General features: G+C 35.9%; 1 protein-coding gene across 1 annotated transcript in view; it reads left to right on the forward strand.

Moving 5' to 3' along the window:
• The window catches only part of LOC149796300 (heat shock protein 75 kDa, mitochondrial-like), a 91949-nt gene that overhangs the window by 67492 nt on the left and 4513 nt on the right, over nucleotides 1-19944 (forward strand). Inside the window, exons 15-17 of the mRNA XM_089960950.1 lie at nucleotides 11229-11314; nucleotides 13202-13347; nucleotides 18712-18784. Coding sequence (XP_089817076.1) covers nucleotides 11229-11314; nucleotides 13202-13347; nucleotides 18712-18784 — 305 coding nt within the window. The remainder of the gene's footprint in view (nucleotides 1-11228; nucleotides 11315-13201; nucleotides 13348-18711; nucleotides 18785-19944) is intronic.

The raw sequence follows: 19944 nt of genomic DNA on the forward strand, positions 1-19944 counted from the left end.
TTCTGCTGTGGAATAAAACCTTAGAATCTGCCCTGCACTAAGAGCATGTTATAATGTAGTGAGAAGTTATTGACAGCAACACTTCCATAATGGAGAAAAACAATAGTCATTGAAATAGAAAATTTAGTAAATGAGAAAACTAGTAATAAAAACTTAAAACTGGTGAGAAATAAAGTGAATAGTAGAGTTACCTACACTTATGATATTGGCGTAAGCCTCACGATTTTCAGGGGTAACTTACACCATTATTAATTTTCTTCTTTCCCTTACGAATGTTAGTAAAAATATGTTTGGTGATTTGCCCCTGGTGCAGTGCACTATATATGTTACAACATCAAAGACCGAGGCTATTCCGATTGTGACCTTGTACTTGTGCTGCCATATTGTACCATCATATGAACAAAAGTAGGTCAAAACATAGTACTCAGTGGCGAAGAATTACGTCGGAGGTTTCATTCTCATCTTGACTTGATGGAACAGGCTGAGGATACGCTGACTGCCGATATTATTATAACCAAATATGGCACCAAAGAAAAAAATGTGCTCTTGAAACTGACTCCAATGATGAGCCACCAATAAAGATTACACGAAAACAGTGGGCACAGAAGTTCAAACCAGAATACCCGCAACTTTTCCCTGTTATCCAGAGATTGGAAGAAGGTGAAACCTTTAGTAATGTATGCAGTCAGAAAAGATGAACAGTGGAATATGTTAATTAAAAAGAAAGACTCAAATGGAAATCTCAACTACAAGTATTTACTATATGTCATGCTGGAAATATTGACAATTCCTCACAGTAATGCTGCATGGGAGACGTGATTTTCTGTTATAAGGAAAAACAGCACTGAATTTGGATCACAGTTAGGCACTTAAACTGCTGAATCTGTTATGGTGTTCAAGAAAATAGCTTTCATTGCTACAAAAGACAGCACAGTGCATCAGACCTGGATATAATTAATGGTACCTGCAGTAGAGCACCTAACAGGTAGATATTAATATTGTATTAATGGTGCCTGCAGCAGAGTGCCTAACAGGTATATATTAATATTGTATTCATGGTGCCTGCAGCAGAGTGCCTAACAGGTATATATTAATATTGTATTAATGGTGCCTGCAGCAGAGCGCCTAACAGGTAGATATTAATATTGTATTAATGGTGCCTGCAGTAGAGCTCTTAACAGGTAGATATTAATCTTGTATCAATGCAGTAGAGCTCTTAACAGGTATATATTAATATTGTATTAATGGTGCCTGCATTAGAGCTCCTAACAGGTAGATAATAATATTGTATCAATGGTGCCTACAGTAGAGCGCCTAACAGTTAGATATTAATATTGTATTAATGGTACCTGCAGTAGAGCTCCTAACAGGTAGATATTAATGTTGTATTAGTGGTGCCTACAGTAGAGCTCTTAACAGGTAGATATTAATATTGTATTAATGGTGCCTACAGTAGAGCTCCTAACAGGTAGATAATAATATTGTATCAATGGTGCCTACAGTAGAGCGCCTAACAGTTAGATATTAATATTGTATTAATGGTACCTGCAGTAGAGCTCCTAACAGGTAGATATTAATGTTGTATTAGTGGTGCCTACAGTAGAGCTCTTAACAGGTAGATATTAATATTGTATTAGTGGTGCCTACAGTAGAGCTCTTAACAGGTATATATTAATATTGTATTAATGGTGCCTGCATTAGAGCTCCTAACAGGTAGATAATAATATTGTATCAATGGTGCCTACAGTAGAGCGCCTAACAGGTAGATATTAATATTGTATTAATGGTGCCTGCAGTAGAGCTCTTAACAGGTAGATATTAATATTGTATTAGTGGTGCCTACAGTAGAGCTCTTAACAGGTAGATATTAATATTGTATTAGTGGTGCCTACAGTAGAGCTCTTAACAGTTAAATATTAATATTGTATTAATGGTGCCTACAGTAGAGCGCCTAACAGTTAGATATTAATATTGTATTAATGGTACCTGCAGTAGAGCTCCTAACAGGTAGATATTAATATTGTATTAATGGTGCCTACAGTAGAGCTCTTAACAGGTAGATATTAATATTGTATCAATGGTGCCTACAGTAGAGCTCCTATCAGGTAAATATTAATATTGTATTAATGGTGCCTGCAGTAGAGCTCTTAACAGGTAGATATTAATATTCTATTAATGGTACCTGCAGTAGAGCTCTTAACAGGTAGATATTAATATTGTATTAATGGTACCTGCAGTAGAGCTCTTAACAGGTAGATATTAATATTGTATCAATGGTGCCTACAGTAGAGCTCCTATCAGGTAAATATTAATATTGTATTAATGGTGCCTGCAGTAGAGCTCTTAACAGGTAGATATTAATATTCTATTAATGGTACCTGCAGTAGAGCTCTTAACAGGTAAATATTAATATTGTATTAATGGTACCTGCAGTAGAGCTCTTAACAGGTAGATATTAATATTGTATCAATGGTGCCTACAGTAGAGCTCCTATCAGGTAAATATTAATATTGTATTAATGGTGCCTGCAGTAGAGCTGTTAACAGTTAGATATTAATATTGTATTAATGGTACCTACAGTAGAGCTCCTAACAGGTAGATATTAATATTGTATTAGTGGTGCCTACAGTAGAGCTCTTAACAGGTAGATATTAATATTGTATCAATGGTGCCTACAGTAGAGCTCCTATCAGGTAAATATTAATATTGTATTAATGGTGCCTGCAGTAGAGCTCTTAACAGGTAGATATTAATATTCTATTAATGGTACCTGCAGTAGAGCTCTTAACAGGTAGATATTAATATTGTATTAATGGTACCTGCAGTAGAGCTCCTAACAGGTAAATATTAATATTGTATTAATGGTGCCTACAGTAGAGCGCCTAACAGTTAGATATTAATATTGTATTAATGGTACCTGCAGTAGAGCTCCTAACAGGTAGATATTAATATTGTATTCATGGTACCTGCAGTAGAGCTCTTAACAGGTAGATATTAATATTGTATCAATGGTGCCTACAGTAGAGCTCCTATCAGGTAAATATTAATATTGTATTAATGGTGCCTGCAGTAGAGCTCTTAACAGGTAGATATTAATATTGTATTAATAGTACCTGCAGTAGAGCTCCTATCAGGTAAATATTAATATTGTATTAATGGTGCCTGCAGTAGAGCTCCTAACAGGTAGATATTAATATTGTATCAATGGTGCCTACAGTAGAGCTCCTATCAGGTAAATATTAATATTGTATTAATGGTGCCTACAGTAGAGCTCCTAACAGGTAGATATTAATATTGTATCAATGGTGCCTACAGTAGAGCTCCTATCAGGTAAATATTAATATTGTATTAATCGTGCCTACAGTAGAGCTCCTAACAGGTAGATATTAATATTGTATCAATGGTGCCTACAGTAGAGCTCCTATCAGGTAAATATTAATATTGTATTAATGGTGCCTACAGTAGAGCTCCTAACAGGTAGATATTAATATTGTATCAATGGTGCCTACAGTAGAGCTCCTATCAGGTAAATATTAATATTGTATCAATGGTGCCTACAGTAGAGCTCCTATCAGGTAAATATTAATATTGTATTAATGGTGCCTGCAGTAGAGCTCTTAACAGGTAGATATTAATATTCTATTAATGGTACCTGCAGTAGAGCTCTTAACAGGTAGATATTAATATTGTATTAATGGTACCTGCAGTAGAGCTCCTAACAGGTAGATATTAATATTGTATTAATGGTACCTGCAGTAGAGCTCCTAACAGGTAGATATTAATATTGTATTAGTGGTGCCTACAGTAGAGCTCTTAACAGGTATATATTAATATTGTATCAATGGTGCCTACAGTAGAGCTCTTAACAGGTAGATATTAATATTGTATTAATGGTACCTGCAGTAGAGCTCTTAACAGGTAGATATTAATTCAATATTGTATTAATGGTGCCTGCAGTAGAGCTCCTAACAGGTAGATATTAATATTGTATTAATGGTACCTGCAGTAGAGCTCCTAACAGGTAGATATTAATATTGTATTAATGGTACCTGCAGTAGAGCTCCTAACAGGTAGATATTAATATTGTATTAATGGTGCCTACAGTAGAGCTCCTAACAGGTAGATATTAATATTGTATTAATGGTACCTGCAGTAGAGCTCTTAACAGGCAGATATTAATATTGTATCAATGGTGCCTACAGTAGAGCTCCTATCAGGTAAATATTAATATTGTATTAATGGTGCCTACAGTAGAGCTCTTAACAGGTATATATTAATATTGTATTAATGGTACCTGCAGTAGAGCGCCTAACAGTTAGATATTAATATTGTATTAATGGTGCCTGCAGTAGAGCTCCTATCAGGTAGATATTAATATTGTATCAATGGTGCCTACAGTAGAGCTCCTATCAGGTAAATATTAATATTGTATTAATGGTGCCTACAGTAGAGCGCCTCACAGTTAGATATTAATATTGTATTAATGGTACCTGCAGTAGAGCTCCTATCAGGTAAATATTAATATTGTATTAATGGTGCCTGCAGTAGAGCTCCTATCAGGTAAATATTAATATTGTATTAATGGTGCCTACAGTAGAGCGCCTAACAGTTAGATATTATTATTGTATTAATGGTACCTACAGTAGAGCTCCTAACAGTTAGATATTAATATTGTATTAATGGTACCTGCAGTAGAGCTCCTATCAGGTAAATATTAATATTGTATTAATGGTGCCTACAGTAGAGCTCCTATCAGGTAAATATTAATATTGTATTAATGGTGCCTACAGTAGAGCGCCTAACAGTTAGATATTAATATTGTATTAATGGTACCTGCAGTAGAGCTCCTAACAGGTAGATATTAATATTGTATTAATGGTGCCTGCAGTAGAGCTCCTAACAGGTAGATATTAATATTGTATCAATGGTGCCTACAGTAGAGCTCCTATCAGGTAAATATTAATATTGTATTAATGGTGCCTGCAGTAGAGCGCCTGACAGTTAGATATTAATATTATATTAATGGTACCTGCAGTAGAGCTCCTATCAGGTAAATATTAATATTGTATTAATGGTGCCTGCAGTAGAGCTCCTATCAGGTAAATATTAATATTGTATTAATGGTGCCTACAGTAGAGCGCCTAACAGTTAGATATTAATATTGTATTAATGGTACCTACAGTAGAGCTCCTAACAGTTAGATATTAATATTGTATTAATGGTACCTGCAGTAGAGCTCCTATCAGGTAAATATTAATATTGTATTAATGGTGCCTACAGTAGAGCTCCTATCAGGTAAATATTAATATTGTATTAATGGTGCCTACAGTAGAGCGCCTAACAGTTAGATATTAATATTGTATTAATGGTACCTGCAGTAGAGCTCCTAACAGGTAGATATTAATATTGTATTAATGGTGCCTGCAGTAGAGCTCCTAACAGGTAGATATTAATATTGTATCAATGGTGCCTACAGTAGAGCTCCTATCAGGTAAATATTAATATTGTATTAATGGTGCCTACAGTAGAGTGCCTAACAGGTAGATATTAATATTGTATTAATGGTACCTGCAGTAGAGCTCCTAACAGGTAGATATTAATGTTGTATTAATGGTGCCTGCAGTGGAGCTCTTAACAGGTATATTAATATTGTATTAATGGTGCCTGCAGTAGAGCTCTTAACAGGTAGATATTAATATTGTATTAATGGTGCCTACAGTAGAGCGCCTAACAGGTAGATATTAATATTGTATTCATGGTACCTGCAGTAGAGCTCCTAACAGGTAGATATTAATGTTGTATTCATGGTACCTGCAGTAGAGCTCCTAACAGGTAGATATTAATATTGTATCAATGGTGCCTACAGTAGAGCTCCTATCAGGTAAATATTAATATTGTATTAATGGTGCCTGCAGTAGAGCTCCTAACAGGTAGATATTAATGTTGTATTCATGGTACCTGCAGTAGAGCTCCTAACAGGTAGATATTAATATTGTATCAATGGTGCCTACAGTAGAGCTCCTATCAGGTAAATATTAATATTGTATTAATGGTGCCTACAGTAGAGCGCCTAACAGGTAGATATTAATATTGTATTAATGGTACCTGCAGTAGAGCTGTTAACAGGTAGATATTAATATTGTATTAAAGTTGCCTACAGTAGAGCGCCTAACAGGTAGATATTAATATTGTATTAATGGTACCTGCAGTAGAGCTCCTAACAGGTAGATATTAATGTTGTATTAATGGTGCCTGCAGTGGAGCTCTTAACAGTTAGATATTAATATTGTATCCATGGTACCTGCAGTAGAGCTCCTAACAGGTAGATATTAATGTTGTATCAATGCAGTAGAGCTCTTAACAGGTAGATATTAATATTGTATTAAAGGTGCCTACAGTAGAGCTCTTAACAGGTAGATATTAATATTGTATTAATGGTGCCTGCAGTAGAGCTCCTAACAGGTAGATATTAATATTGTATTAATGGTACCTGCAGTAGAGCTCCTATCAGGTAAATATTAATATTGTATTAATGGTGCCTACAGTAGAGCGCCTAACAGGTAGATATTAATATTGTATTAATGGTACCTGCAGTAGAGCTCCTAACAGGTAGATATTAATGTTGTATTAATGGTGCCTGCAGTGGAGCTCTTAACAGGTATATTAATATTGTATTAATGGTGCCTGCAGTAGAGCTCTTAACAGGTAGATATTAATATTGTATTAATGGTGCCTACAGTAGAGCTCTTAACAGGTAGATATTAATGTTGTATTAATGGTGCCTGCAGTGGAGCTCTTAACAGGTATATTAATATTGTATTAATGGTGCCTGCAGTAGAGCTCTTAACAGGTAGATATTAATATTGTATTAATGGTGCCTACAGTAGAGCTCTTAACAGGTAGATATTAATGTTGTATTCATGGTACCTGCAGTAGAGCTCCTAACAGGTAGATATTAATGTTGTATGAATGCAGTAGAGCTCTTAACAGGTAGATATTAATATTGTATTAATGGTGCCTACAGTAGAGCGCCTAACAGGTAGATAGTAATATTGTATCAATGGTACCTGCAGTAGAGCTTCTAACAGGTAGATATTAATGTTGTATCAATGCAGTAGAGCTCTTAACAGGTAGATATTAATATTCTGTTAGTGGTGCCTACAGTAGAGCTCTTAACAGTTAGATATTAATATTGTATTAATGGTACCTGCAGTAGAGCTCCTATCAGGTAAGTATTAATATTGTATTAATGGTGCCTACAGTAGAGCGCCTAACAGGTAGATATTAATATTGTATTAATGGTACCTGCAGTAGAGCTCCTAACAGGTAGATATTAATATTGTATCAATGGTGCCTACAGTAGAGCTCCTATCAGGTAAATATTAATATTGTATTAATGGTGCCTACAGTAGAGCGCCTAACAGGTAGATATTAATATTGTATTAATGGTACCTGCAGTAGAGCTCCTAACAGGTAGATATTAATATTGTATCAATGGTGCCTACAGTAGAGCTCCTATCAGGTAAATATTAATATTGTATTAATGGTGCCTACAGTAGAGCGCCTAACAGGTAGATATAATATTGTATTAATGGTACCTGCAGTAGAGCTCCTAACAGGTAGATATTAATGTTGTATTAATGGTGCCTGCAGTGGAGCTCTTAACAGGTATATTAATATTGTATTAATGGTGCCTGCAGTAGAGCTCCTATCAGGTAGATATTAATATTGTATCAATGGTGCCTACAGTAGAGCTCCTATCAGGTAAATATTAATATTGTATTAATGGTGCCTACAGTAGAGCGCCTAACAGGTAGATATTAATATTCTATTAATGGTACCTGCAGTAGAGCTCTTAACAGGTAGATATTAATATTGTATTAATGGTGCCTACAATAGAGCGCCTAACAGGTAGATATTAATATTGTATTAATGGTGCCTGCAGTAGAGCTCCTAACAGGTAGATATTAATATTGTATTAATGGTGCCTACAGTAGAGCGCCTAACAGGTAGATATTAATATTGTATTAATGGTACCTACAGTAGAGCTCTTAACAGGTAGATATTAATATTGTATTCATGGTACCTGCAGTAGAGCTCCTATCAGGTAGATATTAATATTGTATTAATGGTACCTGCAGTAGAGCTCTTAACAGGTAGATATTAATATTGTATTAATGGTGCCTGCAGTAGAGCTCTTAACAGGTAGATATTAATATTGTATTAGTGGTACCTACAGTAGAGCTCCTAACAGGTAGATATTAATATTGTATTAATGGTGCCTGCAGTAGAGCTCCTATCAGGTAGATATTAATATTGTATCAATGGTGCCTACAGTAGAGCTCCTATCAGGTAAATATTAATATTGTATTAATGGTGCCTGCAGTAGAGCTCTTAACAGGTAGATATTAATATTCTATTAATGGTACCTGCAGTAGAGCTCCTAACAGGTAGATATTAATATTGTATTAATGGTGCCTACAGTAGAGCGCCTAACAGGTAGATATTAATATTGTATTAATGGTACCTACAGTAGAGCTTTTAACAGGTAGATATTAATATTGTATTCATGGTACCTGCAGTAGAGCTCCTAACAGGTAGATATTAATATTGTATCAATGGTGCCTACAGTAGAGCTCCTATCAGGTGAATATTAATATTGTATTAATGGTGCCTACAGTAGAGCGCCTAACAGGTAGATATTAATATTGTATTAATGGTACCTGCAGTAGAGCTCCTAACAGGTAGATATTAATGTTGTATTAATGGTGCCTGCAGTGGAGCTCTTAACAGGTATATTAATATTGTATTAATGGTGCCTGCAGTAGAGCTCTTAACAGGTAGATATTAATATTGTATCAATGGTGCCTACAGTAGAGCTCCTATCAGGTAAATATTAATATTGTATTAATGGTGCCTGCAGTAGAGCTCTTAACAGGTAGATATTAATATTGTATCAATGGTGCCTACAGTAGAGCTCCTATCAGGTAAATATTAATATTGTATTAATGGTGCCTACAGTAGAGCGCCTAACAGGTAGATATTAATATTGTATTAATGGTACCTGCAGTAGAGCTCCTAACAGGTAGATATTAATGTTGTATTAATGGTGCCTGCAGTGGAGCTCTTAACAGGTATATTAATATTGTATTAATGGTGCCTGCAGTAGAGCTCCTATCAGATAGATATTAATATTGTATCAATGGTGCCTACAGTAGAGCTCCTATCAGGTAAATATTAATATTGTATTAATGGTGCCTACAGTAGAGCGCCTAACAGGTAGATATTTATATTCTATTAATGGTACCTGCAGTAGAGCTCTTAACAGGTAGATATTAATATTGTATTAATGGTGCCTACAATAGAGCGCCTAACAGGTAGATATTAATATTGTATTAATGGTGCCTGCAGTAGAGCTCCTAACAGGTAGATATTAATATTGTATTAATGGTGCCTACAGTAGAGCGCCTAACAGGTAGATATTAATATTGTATTAATGGTACCTACAGTAGAGCTCTTAACAGGTAGATATTAATATTGTATTCATGGTACCTGCAGTAGAGCTCCTATCAGGTAGATATTAATATTGTATTAATGGTACCTGCAGTAGAGCTCTTAACAGGTAGATATTAGTATTGTATTAATGGTGCCTGCAGTAGAGCTCCTAACAGGTAGATATTAATATTGTATTAGTGGTACCCACAGTAGAGCTCCTAACAGGTAGATATTAATATTGTATTAATGGTGCCTGCAGTAGAGCTCCTATCAGGTAGATATTAATATTGTATCAATGGTGCCTACAGTAGAGCTCCTATCAGGTAAATATTAATATTGTATTAATGGTGCCTGCAGTAGAGCTCTTAACAGGTAGATATTAATATTCTATTAATGGTACCTGCAGTAGAGCTCCTAACAGGTAGATATTAATATTGTATTAATGGTGCCTACAGTAGAGCGCCTAACAGGTAGATATTAATGTTGTATTAATGGTACCTACAGTAGAGCTATTAACAGGTAGATATTAATATTGTATTCATGGTACCTGCAGTAGAGCTCCTAACAGGTAGATATTAATATTGTATCAATGGTGCCTACAGTAGAGCTCCTATCAGGTGAATATTAATATTGTATTAATGGTGCCTACAGTAGAGCGCCTAACAGGTAGATATTAATATTGTATTAATGGTACCTGCAGTAGAGCTCCTAACAGGTAGATATTAATGTTGTATTAATGGTGCCTGCAGTGGAGCTCTTAACAGGTATATTAATATTGTATTAATGGTGCCTGCAGTAGAGCTCTTAACAGGTAGATATTAATATTGTATCAATGGTGCCTACAGTAGAGCTCCTATCAGGTAAATATTAATATTGTATTAATGGTGCCTGCAGTAGAGCTCTTAACAGGTAGATATTAATATTGTATCAATGGTGCCTACAGTAGAGCTCTTAACAGGTAGATATTAATATTGTTTGACTGCAAGGAGCAATTTGATATTTACGGTTGAAGTTATTGTATAGCCAGAAGAACACAGCATTAATGAAAAAGCAGACATCTTATCCAATATTAAAATAAGGTGTGTTTATATTTTTACTTTTTTGATCACCTTGCTATTTAAAGCAGCTACCTTACTATATTTCTTGACCAACCCTGCTATTTTTCATTGGAAAGGGTAGGCAACTCTGGATTAGTGTCATGAAAATTTATTTTCTTACACATTTACTGTACCTGTTGCCATAAAATAGCTTCTTGGTCACCTGTAACATCAAGACTTGGGTTCCAGGAAATGCAGCATCTTGCCTGTACATTATGCTGTGACATACCCCCTCTTATCTACACCTGTAACATCAAGTCTTGGGTTCCAGGAAATGCAGCATCTTGCCTGTACATTATGCTTGACATACCCCTCAATTATTTACACCTGTAACATCAAAGCTTGGGTTCCAGGAAATAAAGTGTCTTACCTGTACATTGTGACATGATGCACCCCTACTTATCTGTGGCAACAATAATTGAATACACAAGTCAGTTTCATGACATGTTTGATTTATTTATTTCTTCCAGGGTTATGGAAATTGTAACATTTTCATTGATTATATTGATTTTAAATCTCTTATAGTTTCATACAATAATGCTAGTTTTCTTATTTACTAGATTCCTTTAAGCCAAAACATTCTGTATCAGAACCTTGTGTATGAGGAACAGTAATGTTTTCCTGTTTTTCTTTTAGATCCAGCTAGCCTGAAGCAGGCAGAGGCAGACAACCTCATGTCCTGGTTGAAAGGTGTCTTAAATAACAAGGTTCAAAAAATTAAGGTAAGCAATTAACCAGAATAAAGTGATTCTTAGGAAAAATAAAGTGATTCCACTTTATGGTTTATCTTCTTAAAATACCATAATTCTCTTTTAATAAACCAATGCTCAATGAAAGGCCAAAAGGCCCATTCCCATCCCCCCCCCATTAATAAAATGTTAGAAAATATATTGTATGAAAGCATTTCCTCATAATAAGTCTAGCCAATAATTTTCAAAACAATTTTGAAGACTGGCTTTAACGTGGGGACAATGTTGTATTGAGGCCATGTTATAATCGGGACCATGTTGTATTGAGGCCATGTTATAATTGGGACCATGTTGCATTGAGGCCATGTTATAAAGGGGACCATGTTGTATTGAGGCCATGTTATAATGGGGACCATGTTGTATCGAGGCCATGTTATAATAGGGACCATGCTGTATTGAGGCCATGTTATAATGGGGATCATCCTGTATTGAGGCCATATTATAATAGGGACCATGCTATATTGATGCCATGTTATAATGGGGACCATGCTGTATTGAGGCCATGTTATAATTCCTTAAGAATTTTTTTTATTAAGTGTCTTTTTGCTGAACGATTCCATTCAGCCCAAATAGGAATGGTGATACCGGTATTCCGCCAACGTACATGATTTTGACTTGTGTGAATTTCATGTGAATGCAATTTCATATGAATTTTTTTAGTGAAGACTGAAAAATATGCAATTGTTTGTCTAAAATAAAAATAAAAATTAGTATGTCTAAACAGCTAAAATAAATGGGTATTAAAGTTAATTTAATTACATATATTTGAATGGAAATTAAAGTCAGTAAAACCCAAAATGTTTAGTTACGTGATTTCAAGTCATGTAACAAGTCTTGGGAATGCATCTATCACATAAGTCAGGGAATGCTGTACATGCAGAAATAGAAAGCAAGATATATATATTAACTGTACATGCAGAAATAGAAAGCAAGATTTATTTTGGACAACATTTATGCCTATAATAAATTAGTAAACATACCTGGGCAGAATTACATTTTGATGTTTTTATCCATCCATTGCCAATTTCCTTTCTGCACAAGTTGTCCATCCATGGTAATCTGCTGTGTGGATGGATTGCACTTGGGATAAGGAAGAGTCCTGTTGATTTCAGGGTCAGAAGTTCAAGTTGATATTCACTGTTACTGAAAGAACCAAAATGGTTTCTGCACAATAACTCAAGTTTTTCATCATCTGCAGTACCAGCCTGTGGTTCACACTTGTGGTAAGAAAGACCTATTAATTTAGCTCAAAAGGTGAAAGGTTATTGTGACAGAAAGAAGAACAATGATTTGGGCTTTTGAGTTTTTTCCATCATCAGTGTTTACCAGGCTTTGTGGATGGCTTGCATTTGGTGTCAAAAGAAATCAGTGGTCAAGGATACTGTTACTGAAAGAATAATAATGGTTTCCATACAGTAACATTAGTTTTGACACTCAACCAGACTTTGTGAATGGCTTGCATTTATAGTAACAAAGCAGCCTTTCAGTTTTGTGGTCAGAAAGTCAACGATTAAGGTGACTGAATGATAGGAAAAATAAGGATTCTGCACAGAAATGTCAGTTATCTATGTAGATGTTGATTAAATGCATGGCAGGTGAATAAAGTGTCACTCATAGTACTCTTGTTTTCACTTCTCATATATCTTTAGCTGCACTTTGTGAATGGTGTTCAAGACACAATTAATTAGAACTTATCAAAGTTGGATTCAGTTCATTAGAAAATATCAATACATGGACATGAGTGAAGGCACCTCAATAATTTTAAGGTGGTTGTTTGATATGGAAATATGGAGCAAACATCCATTTGAAATGGTTTATCAACCATGCAAGATTAAATGTTTATCTCACATAATGTTACAGGTTACCAGGAAATTGGTTTCTCATCCCAGTGTTGTGACAGTGTTAGAGATGGGCTCTGCACGACACTTCCTGAAGACTACTCTATCAGACAAGAGCCAGGATGAAAAATTCCGTCTGCTTCAACCCACACTAGAGATAAATCCAAGGTAAAACTGCACTCCAAGTAGCTGTCAGGCTTTGGTAGCCATAGGGTGACCTACTGGAAAATTGTAGTGGCTGTTTCATATTTTAGCTTACCATGTCCTCCTAATAATTGGATCACTTCAGACTATGACAGCAGAACTCAATTTAGCTGAGATTATTTGTAGAATCTTGCAGAAGGTGAATATTTTTAGTTAAGGTAAATTAAAGAGCAAATTACAGAAACCATATTACTGTTTTCAGTTGTATACCATGATCTGTCTGTCATATACCATGATCTGTCTGACAGAACTGTCAATAATTGTCATCTACTTAGGACAGCCATTAAGATTCACTATTGGGAGATTTTTCTTCATTCAGGTGGTTGCTTATAGGTAGCATGATAGGTTAGTCACATGTAAATATAGTGGCTTAATGTAGCAACTGACCGTCTGTCACTATATCAGCTTAATGTAGCACCTGGCAATCTCTCACTGTAGCAATTTAATGTAGCAACTGGCAGTCTCAATCTAGCAACTGAATGTAGCAACTTAACAGCTAGCAACTTAATGTAGCAATTGGCAGTCTCAATGTAGCAATTTAATGTAGCAACTAGCAGCTCTCACTGTAGTAACTTGATGTAGCAACTGGTGTTCTCATCTCTCACTGTAGCAACTGGAAGTCTCTGACTGTAGCATCTTGATGTTGCAACTGGTGTTCTTATCTCACTGTAGCAACTGGAAGTCTGACTGTAGCATCTTGATGTAGCAACTGGTGTTCTTATCTCACTGTAACAACTGGAAGTCTGACTGTAGCATCTTGATGATGCAACTGGTGTTTTATCTCACTGTAGCAACTGGAAGTCTGACTGTAGCATAGTGATGATGCAACTGGCACACAGTTTTAAAGTTATTATGAGGCTGACTAGTTGACAGATCTTATTTGCTAGTTCTGAACATATACTTGGGACCATTTTAGTCAAACTTACAGTACTGTAATATACTTGTGACCATTTAGTCAAACTTACAGTGCTGTAATATATCTGTGACCATTTAGTCTAACTTACAGTGCTGCAATATACTTGGGACCATTTTAATCAAACTTGCAGTGCTGTAATGTACTTGTGACTGTTTTAGTCAAACTTGCAGTGTTGTAATATATGTGACCATTTAGTCAAACTTACAGTGCTGCAATATACTTGGGACCATTTTAATCAAACTTGCAGTGCTATAATGTACTTGTGACTGTTTTAGTCAAACTTGCAGTGCTGTAATATATCTGTGACCATTTTAGTCGAACTTGCAGTGCTGTAAAATACTTGTAACCATTTTAGTCAAACTTGCAGTGCTGTAATATACTTGTGACCATTTTAGTCAAACTTTCAGTGCTGTAATGTACTTGGGACCATTTTAGTAAAACTTGCAGTGCTGTAATGTACTTGTGACCATTTTAGTCAAACTTGCAGTGCTGTAATATATCTGTGACCATTTAGTCGAACTTGCAGTGCTGTAAAATACTTGTAAACATTTTAGTCAAACTTGCAGTGCTGTAATATACTTGTGACCATTTTAGTCAAACTTGCAGTGCTGTAATATATCTTTGACCATTTTAGTCGAACTTACAGTGCTGTAGTATACTTGTGACCATTTTAGTCAAACTTGCAGTGCTGTAATATATCTTTGACCATTTTAGTCGAACTTACAGTGCTGTAATATAATTGTGACCATTTTAGTCAAACTTGCAGTGCTGTAATATGTCTTTGACCATTTTAGTCAAACTTGCAGTGCTGTAATATACTGTGACCATTTTGGTCAAACTTGCAGTGCTGTAATGTACTTGGGACCATTTTAGTCAAACTTGCAGTGCTGTAATATATCTTTGACCATTTTAGTCAAACTTGCAGTGCTGTAATATACTGTGACCATTTTGGTCAAACTTGCAGTGCTGTAATGTACTTGGGACCATTTTAGTCAAACTTGCAGTGCTGTAATATATCTTTGACCATTTTAGTCAAACTTGCAATGCTATAAAATATACTTGTGACCATTTTAGTCTAACATGCTGTGCTGTAATATACTTGTGACCATTTTAGTCAAACCTGCAGTGCTGTAAAATATCTTCAGCTCATGTATCCATAGTTGTAGACAAGTTTATTGTCTATATTGTGAAGTACTAACTTCCGATGCATAGACATGCAAAATACACCATACCTCCTTAACTTCCGATGCATAGACGTATAAAAAGTGCATCATGCCTCCTTAACTTCCGATGCATAGACATATAAAAAATACACCATGCCTCCTTAACTTCCGATGCATAGACATAAAAAATACACAATGCCTCCTTAACTTCCAATGCATAGACATATAAAAAATACACCATACCTCCTTAACTTACGATGCATAGACATATAAAAATACACCATGCCTCCTTAACTTCTAATGCATAGACATATAAAAAAATGCACATTGCCTCCTTGACTTCCGATGCATAGACATATAAAGAATACACCATGCCTCCTTAACTATAGAACTAAAGTCAATGGGCCCAAATTTTTTTGTAATTTTATCGAATTTAATAGGTCATAGTGAAGAAAATAGTTTTCCCCAACGACTTATCCAGTACAAGTGATTGATGCTAAGTATTAGAATGAATTATATTTTTTTTTCATTTTCTTTATTTTTACATGATGAACGTTTTTGAAGTTTATATTCTTAATTATTCAATGTTCTATTCTCAATTCACATCCAAGTTATTAATCTGTTTGCAATTTGATGAACCAATCTAAATTTACTGAGGTCTACGTTTATAATGACTTCAAATGTCTCCAAAGTTTGAATTTTATTTATTTATTGTCAGTATGAGTCATAAATGCTGAACAAGTTGTACCACATGCTTTGGATTGATTAAATGATTCCATGTGGTGATCTTTGACGTGTGGTAAATTGGAGAACCCAGAGAAACCACCAACCTTAGACTAGCATTTACTTATCTGTATACTTGTCTGAACCTGGAGAAACTATCAACTTTTCACTGGTAATTACATACACATGCACTTGTCTGAACCTGGTAAAACTGTCAACTTTTCACTGGTAATTACATACACATGCACTTGTCTGAACCTGGTAAAACTGTCAGCTCTGGGCTGGCAGACAGGCTGTACTTTTGACATCTCCAGTGGCCTAAGTGGTTAAAGCATCTGCCACAGATGGGGGAGGTCGTGGGTTGAAACTCTGACTGAGTCATACCAGAGACTTATAAAAATGGTACTTAAAGCTGCCTCCCTTGGTGCTCAGCATTAGGAGGGTAGTGTTTGGACTGTTTGATCTGACGTCAGGATTAAGTGACTGAGACATGATGCTACATGTCTGTAGCACAATGACCCAGTGATAGATATCACTATAAACTGCCACACTGCAGACAGCTTAGCAATATGAATGAAAAATTATTAACGCTATGTTGAAAATCCAAATCACACACACACACACATGCATGTCTGAACCTGGAGACAACCTCAACATAAATCTGGCTACCACATATACATGTAAACTTGGATTGATAACCACATACGTATACACCTACCTGTACACATGCCTGTACACCTACCTGTACACATGCCTGTACACCTACCTGTACATCTACCTGTACACATGCCTGAACTGGAAGAAATTGTCAACCATATATTGGCAATCACATACCTAAACATGTGTCTGAACATGAAAAAAGCCTCATCCCTATTCAGGGGGTAACCATATACATGTGCTCATACCAGAACCTAGAGAAAACTGTGACTTTGGACTGGACACCAAGTACCTGTACATATGCCAGAACCAGAAAAAACTATGAATTTTGCAGGCACTGTTGGATATGGAATTAAGAAAGGCACTGTTGGATATGGAATTAAGAAAGGCACTGTTGGATATGGAATTAAGAAAGGCACTGTTGAATATGGAATTAAGAAAGGCACAGTTCAATATGGAATCAAGAAAGGTACAGTTGGATATGGAATCAAGAAAGGCACAATTGGATATGGAATGAGGAAAGACCTTTGTTCTTTTATTTCTACATGGTTTGATAAAACAAGTTGAAAAATAAAAAGCAACACTGCAAGTTCAAATTAATCGACACGGTGGAGAGTTGTGATAATTAATACATAAATCTGATTTTTCAGAAGGTCTGCGTGTAAACAAGCAAGGTAGTGAGATTTTATTTTAAATAATGATTGTAGTCAGCATTCCATTGAATGTGACACGGAGTTAAAGCTGTGTACAGTGTATGAACTGTTAATTGTGGTTATGGAAAATTATGATGGACGGGTGAAGGTAACTGGAAAATTATTTTAGATAATTAGATAGATATAATTATCAGTGGCAGTGAGATTATTAATGCATAGTGAAAAACAAAAAGGGCATCTTCTGGAATGCATTGGAAATACAGAATAATACTTATGCAAAAGTATTAAAAAAGCTTAGATCCAAAATGACCTTATAGCAGGACCTGCACATTATACTTTTTACCATGTTACTTGGATACATTTACTACACATATGTTACTTGGATACATTTACTGCTCACATATTACTTGGATACTGTTACTAGCCAGTTAATGGGATACTGTTACTAGTCACATGTTACTGGGCTACTGTTACTAGTCACATGTTACTGGGCTACTGTTACTAGTCACATGTTACTGGGATACTGTTACTAGTCACATATTACTGGGATACTGTTACTAGTCACATGTTACTGGGATACTGTTACTAGTCACATGTTACTGGGATACTGTTACTAGTCACATGTTACTGGGATACTGTTACTAGTCACATGTTACTGGGATACTGTTACTAGTCACATGTTACTTGGATACTGTTACTAGTCACATGTTACTTGGATACTATTACTAGTTATATTAGTTGCATACTGTCATTAGTTACATATTATTTGCATGCATAGTGTTACTAATCACATGTGGGACCCCGGGTGGCCAAGTGGTCTAAAGCACACAATGTTATAGGTCACTGTCATCTCACCTCCGTCTGCATGGGTTCGAGTCTCAGGCTCGGCTAATGTGGTTATGTGAGAAAGCCTGCCAGTAGTTCTTGCCGGGTTTTTCCTGGGTTCTTCCTTCACCAGTTATAATGGCCACCATGTATAGCCTATCTTGTGCTAAAAAATGGCGTTAAACCCTACAACAACAACAACAACTAATCATACGTTATTTGCATATTGTTACTAGTCACATGTTACTTGCAGTGTTAATAGTCAGATGTTACTTGCCAACTGGTACTAGTCATATGTTACTTGCAAATTGGTACTAGTCATATGTTACTTCCATATTTTTACTCGTCATATGTTACTTGCATATTCTTATGAGTCAAACTTGTGTTTCAGTCATCCACTGATTAAAAAGCTGCACAGGTTACAGACAGAAGATCCAGTACTGGGGAAATTATTAGCAGAGCAGGTAGGTGTTAGATTTGTCATGCTTCATTGCAAATGTTGTTAGATTTGTCATGCTTCATTGCAAATGTTGTTAGATTTGTCATGCTTCATTGCAAATGTTCTTTTAAACAAAAAGAAACATAAGTATTGCAATATGAACCCTTGCAGATCCTGCAGTAGGCAAGGAGAATTGTTTTACTTTTACATGATCATTTAATTGTAAGCTTTCTGTCTGTCAGAAATTATTCCTATCCTTACATGAAAATCTCTGGTTTATTGCATGTAGTTATGCATGTAAATCTTCAGGGTCTCTGCTTGTAATTATCTCCACACTCATTAGTTCTTAGTCAGAGACCAGAAGAGGATATGGGACAGTCTGCCATTGTCCATCCATCTGTCCATTAGCACAAGTTTGCTATTACTGCTTATCCTAAACTGCTTGGAGGATTGCAGTGAAACATTACACACACATTCATTCCAGTGAAACATTGGACAACTGTGGCTACCTTAAATTTCAAAATAAATTTGCAGGTAAGTGATTTTAGACATTTTTTATGCCCAGTGCCACCAGACTACACCAGACAACAGTTACAGCCTTTCGAGGATAGATTTTGTGCCCCATGACATAGGCCTTAAGCAGACTACATTTACAGCCCATTAAGGACAGTTTGTATGCCCCCAAACACAGGACATAAGCACACCACATTTACAGCCCATTAAGGACAGTTTGTATGCCCCAAAACATGGGACTGAAGCACACCACATTTACAGGCCATTAAGGACAGTTTGTATGCCCCCAAACACAGGACATAAGCACACCACATTTACAGGCCATTAAGGACAGTTTGTATGCCCCCAAACACAGGACTTAAGCACACCACATTTTACAGCCCATTAAGGAGAGTTTGTATGCCCCCAAACACAGGACTTAAGCACACCACATTTACAGCCCATTAAGGACAGTTTGTATGCCCCCAAACACAGGACATAAGCACACCACATTTACAGCCCATTAAGGGCAGTTTGTGTGCCCCTAGACACAGGAAATAAGAACTGAAACAGACTACACTAACAGACCATTAAGAACAATTTTTATGCCCCAGACACAGGACTTAAGCATACTACAGTTACAGTCCATTAATTCATTAACCCCTGGAGGTTTTTGTTGTTTTTGCCTGAAAT

The sequence above is a fragment of the Sinohyriopsis cumingii genome, chromosome 6 (genome assembly GCF_028554795.1).
Source record: "Sinohyriopsis cumingii isolate HCF-2022 chromosome 6, ASM2855479v2, whole genome shotgun sequence".
Classification (NCBI taxonomy): domain Eukaryota; kingdom Metazoa; phylum Mollusca; class Bivalvia; order Unionida; family Unionidae; genus Sinohyriopsis; species Sinohyriopsis cumingii.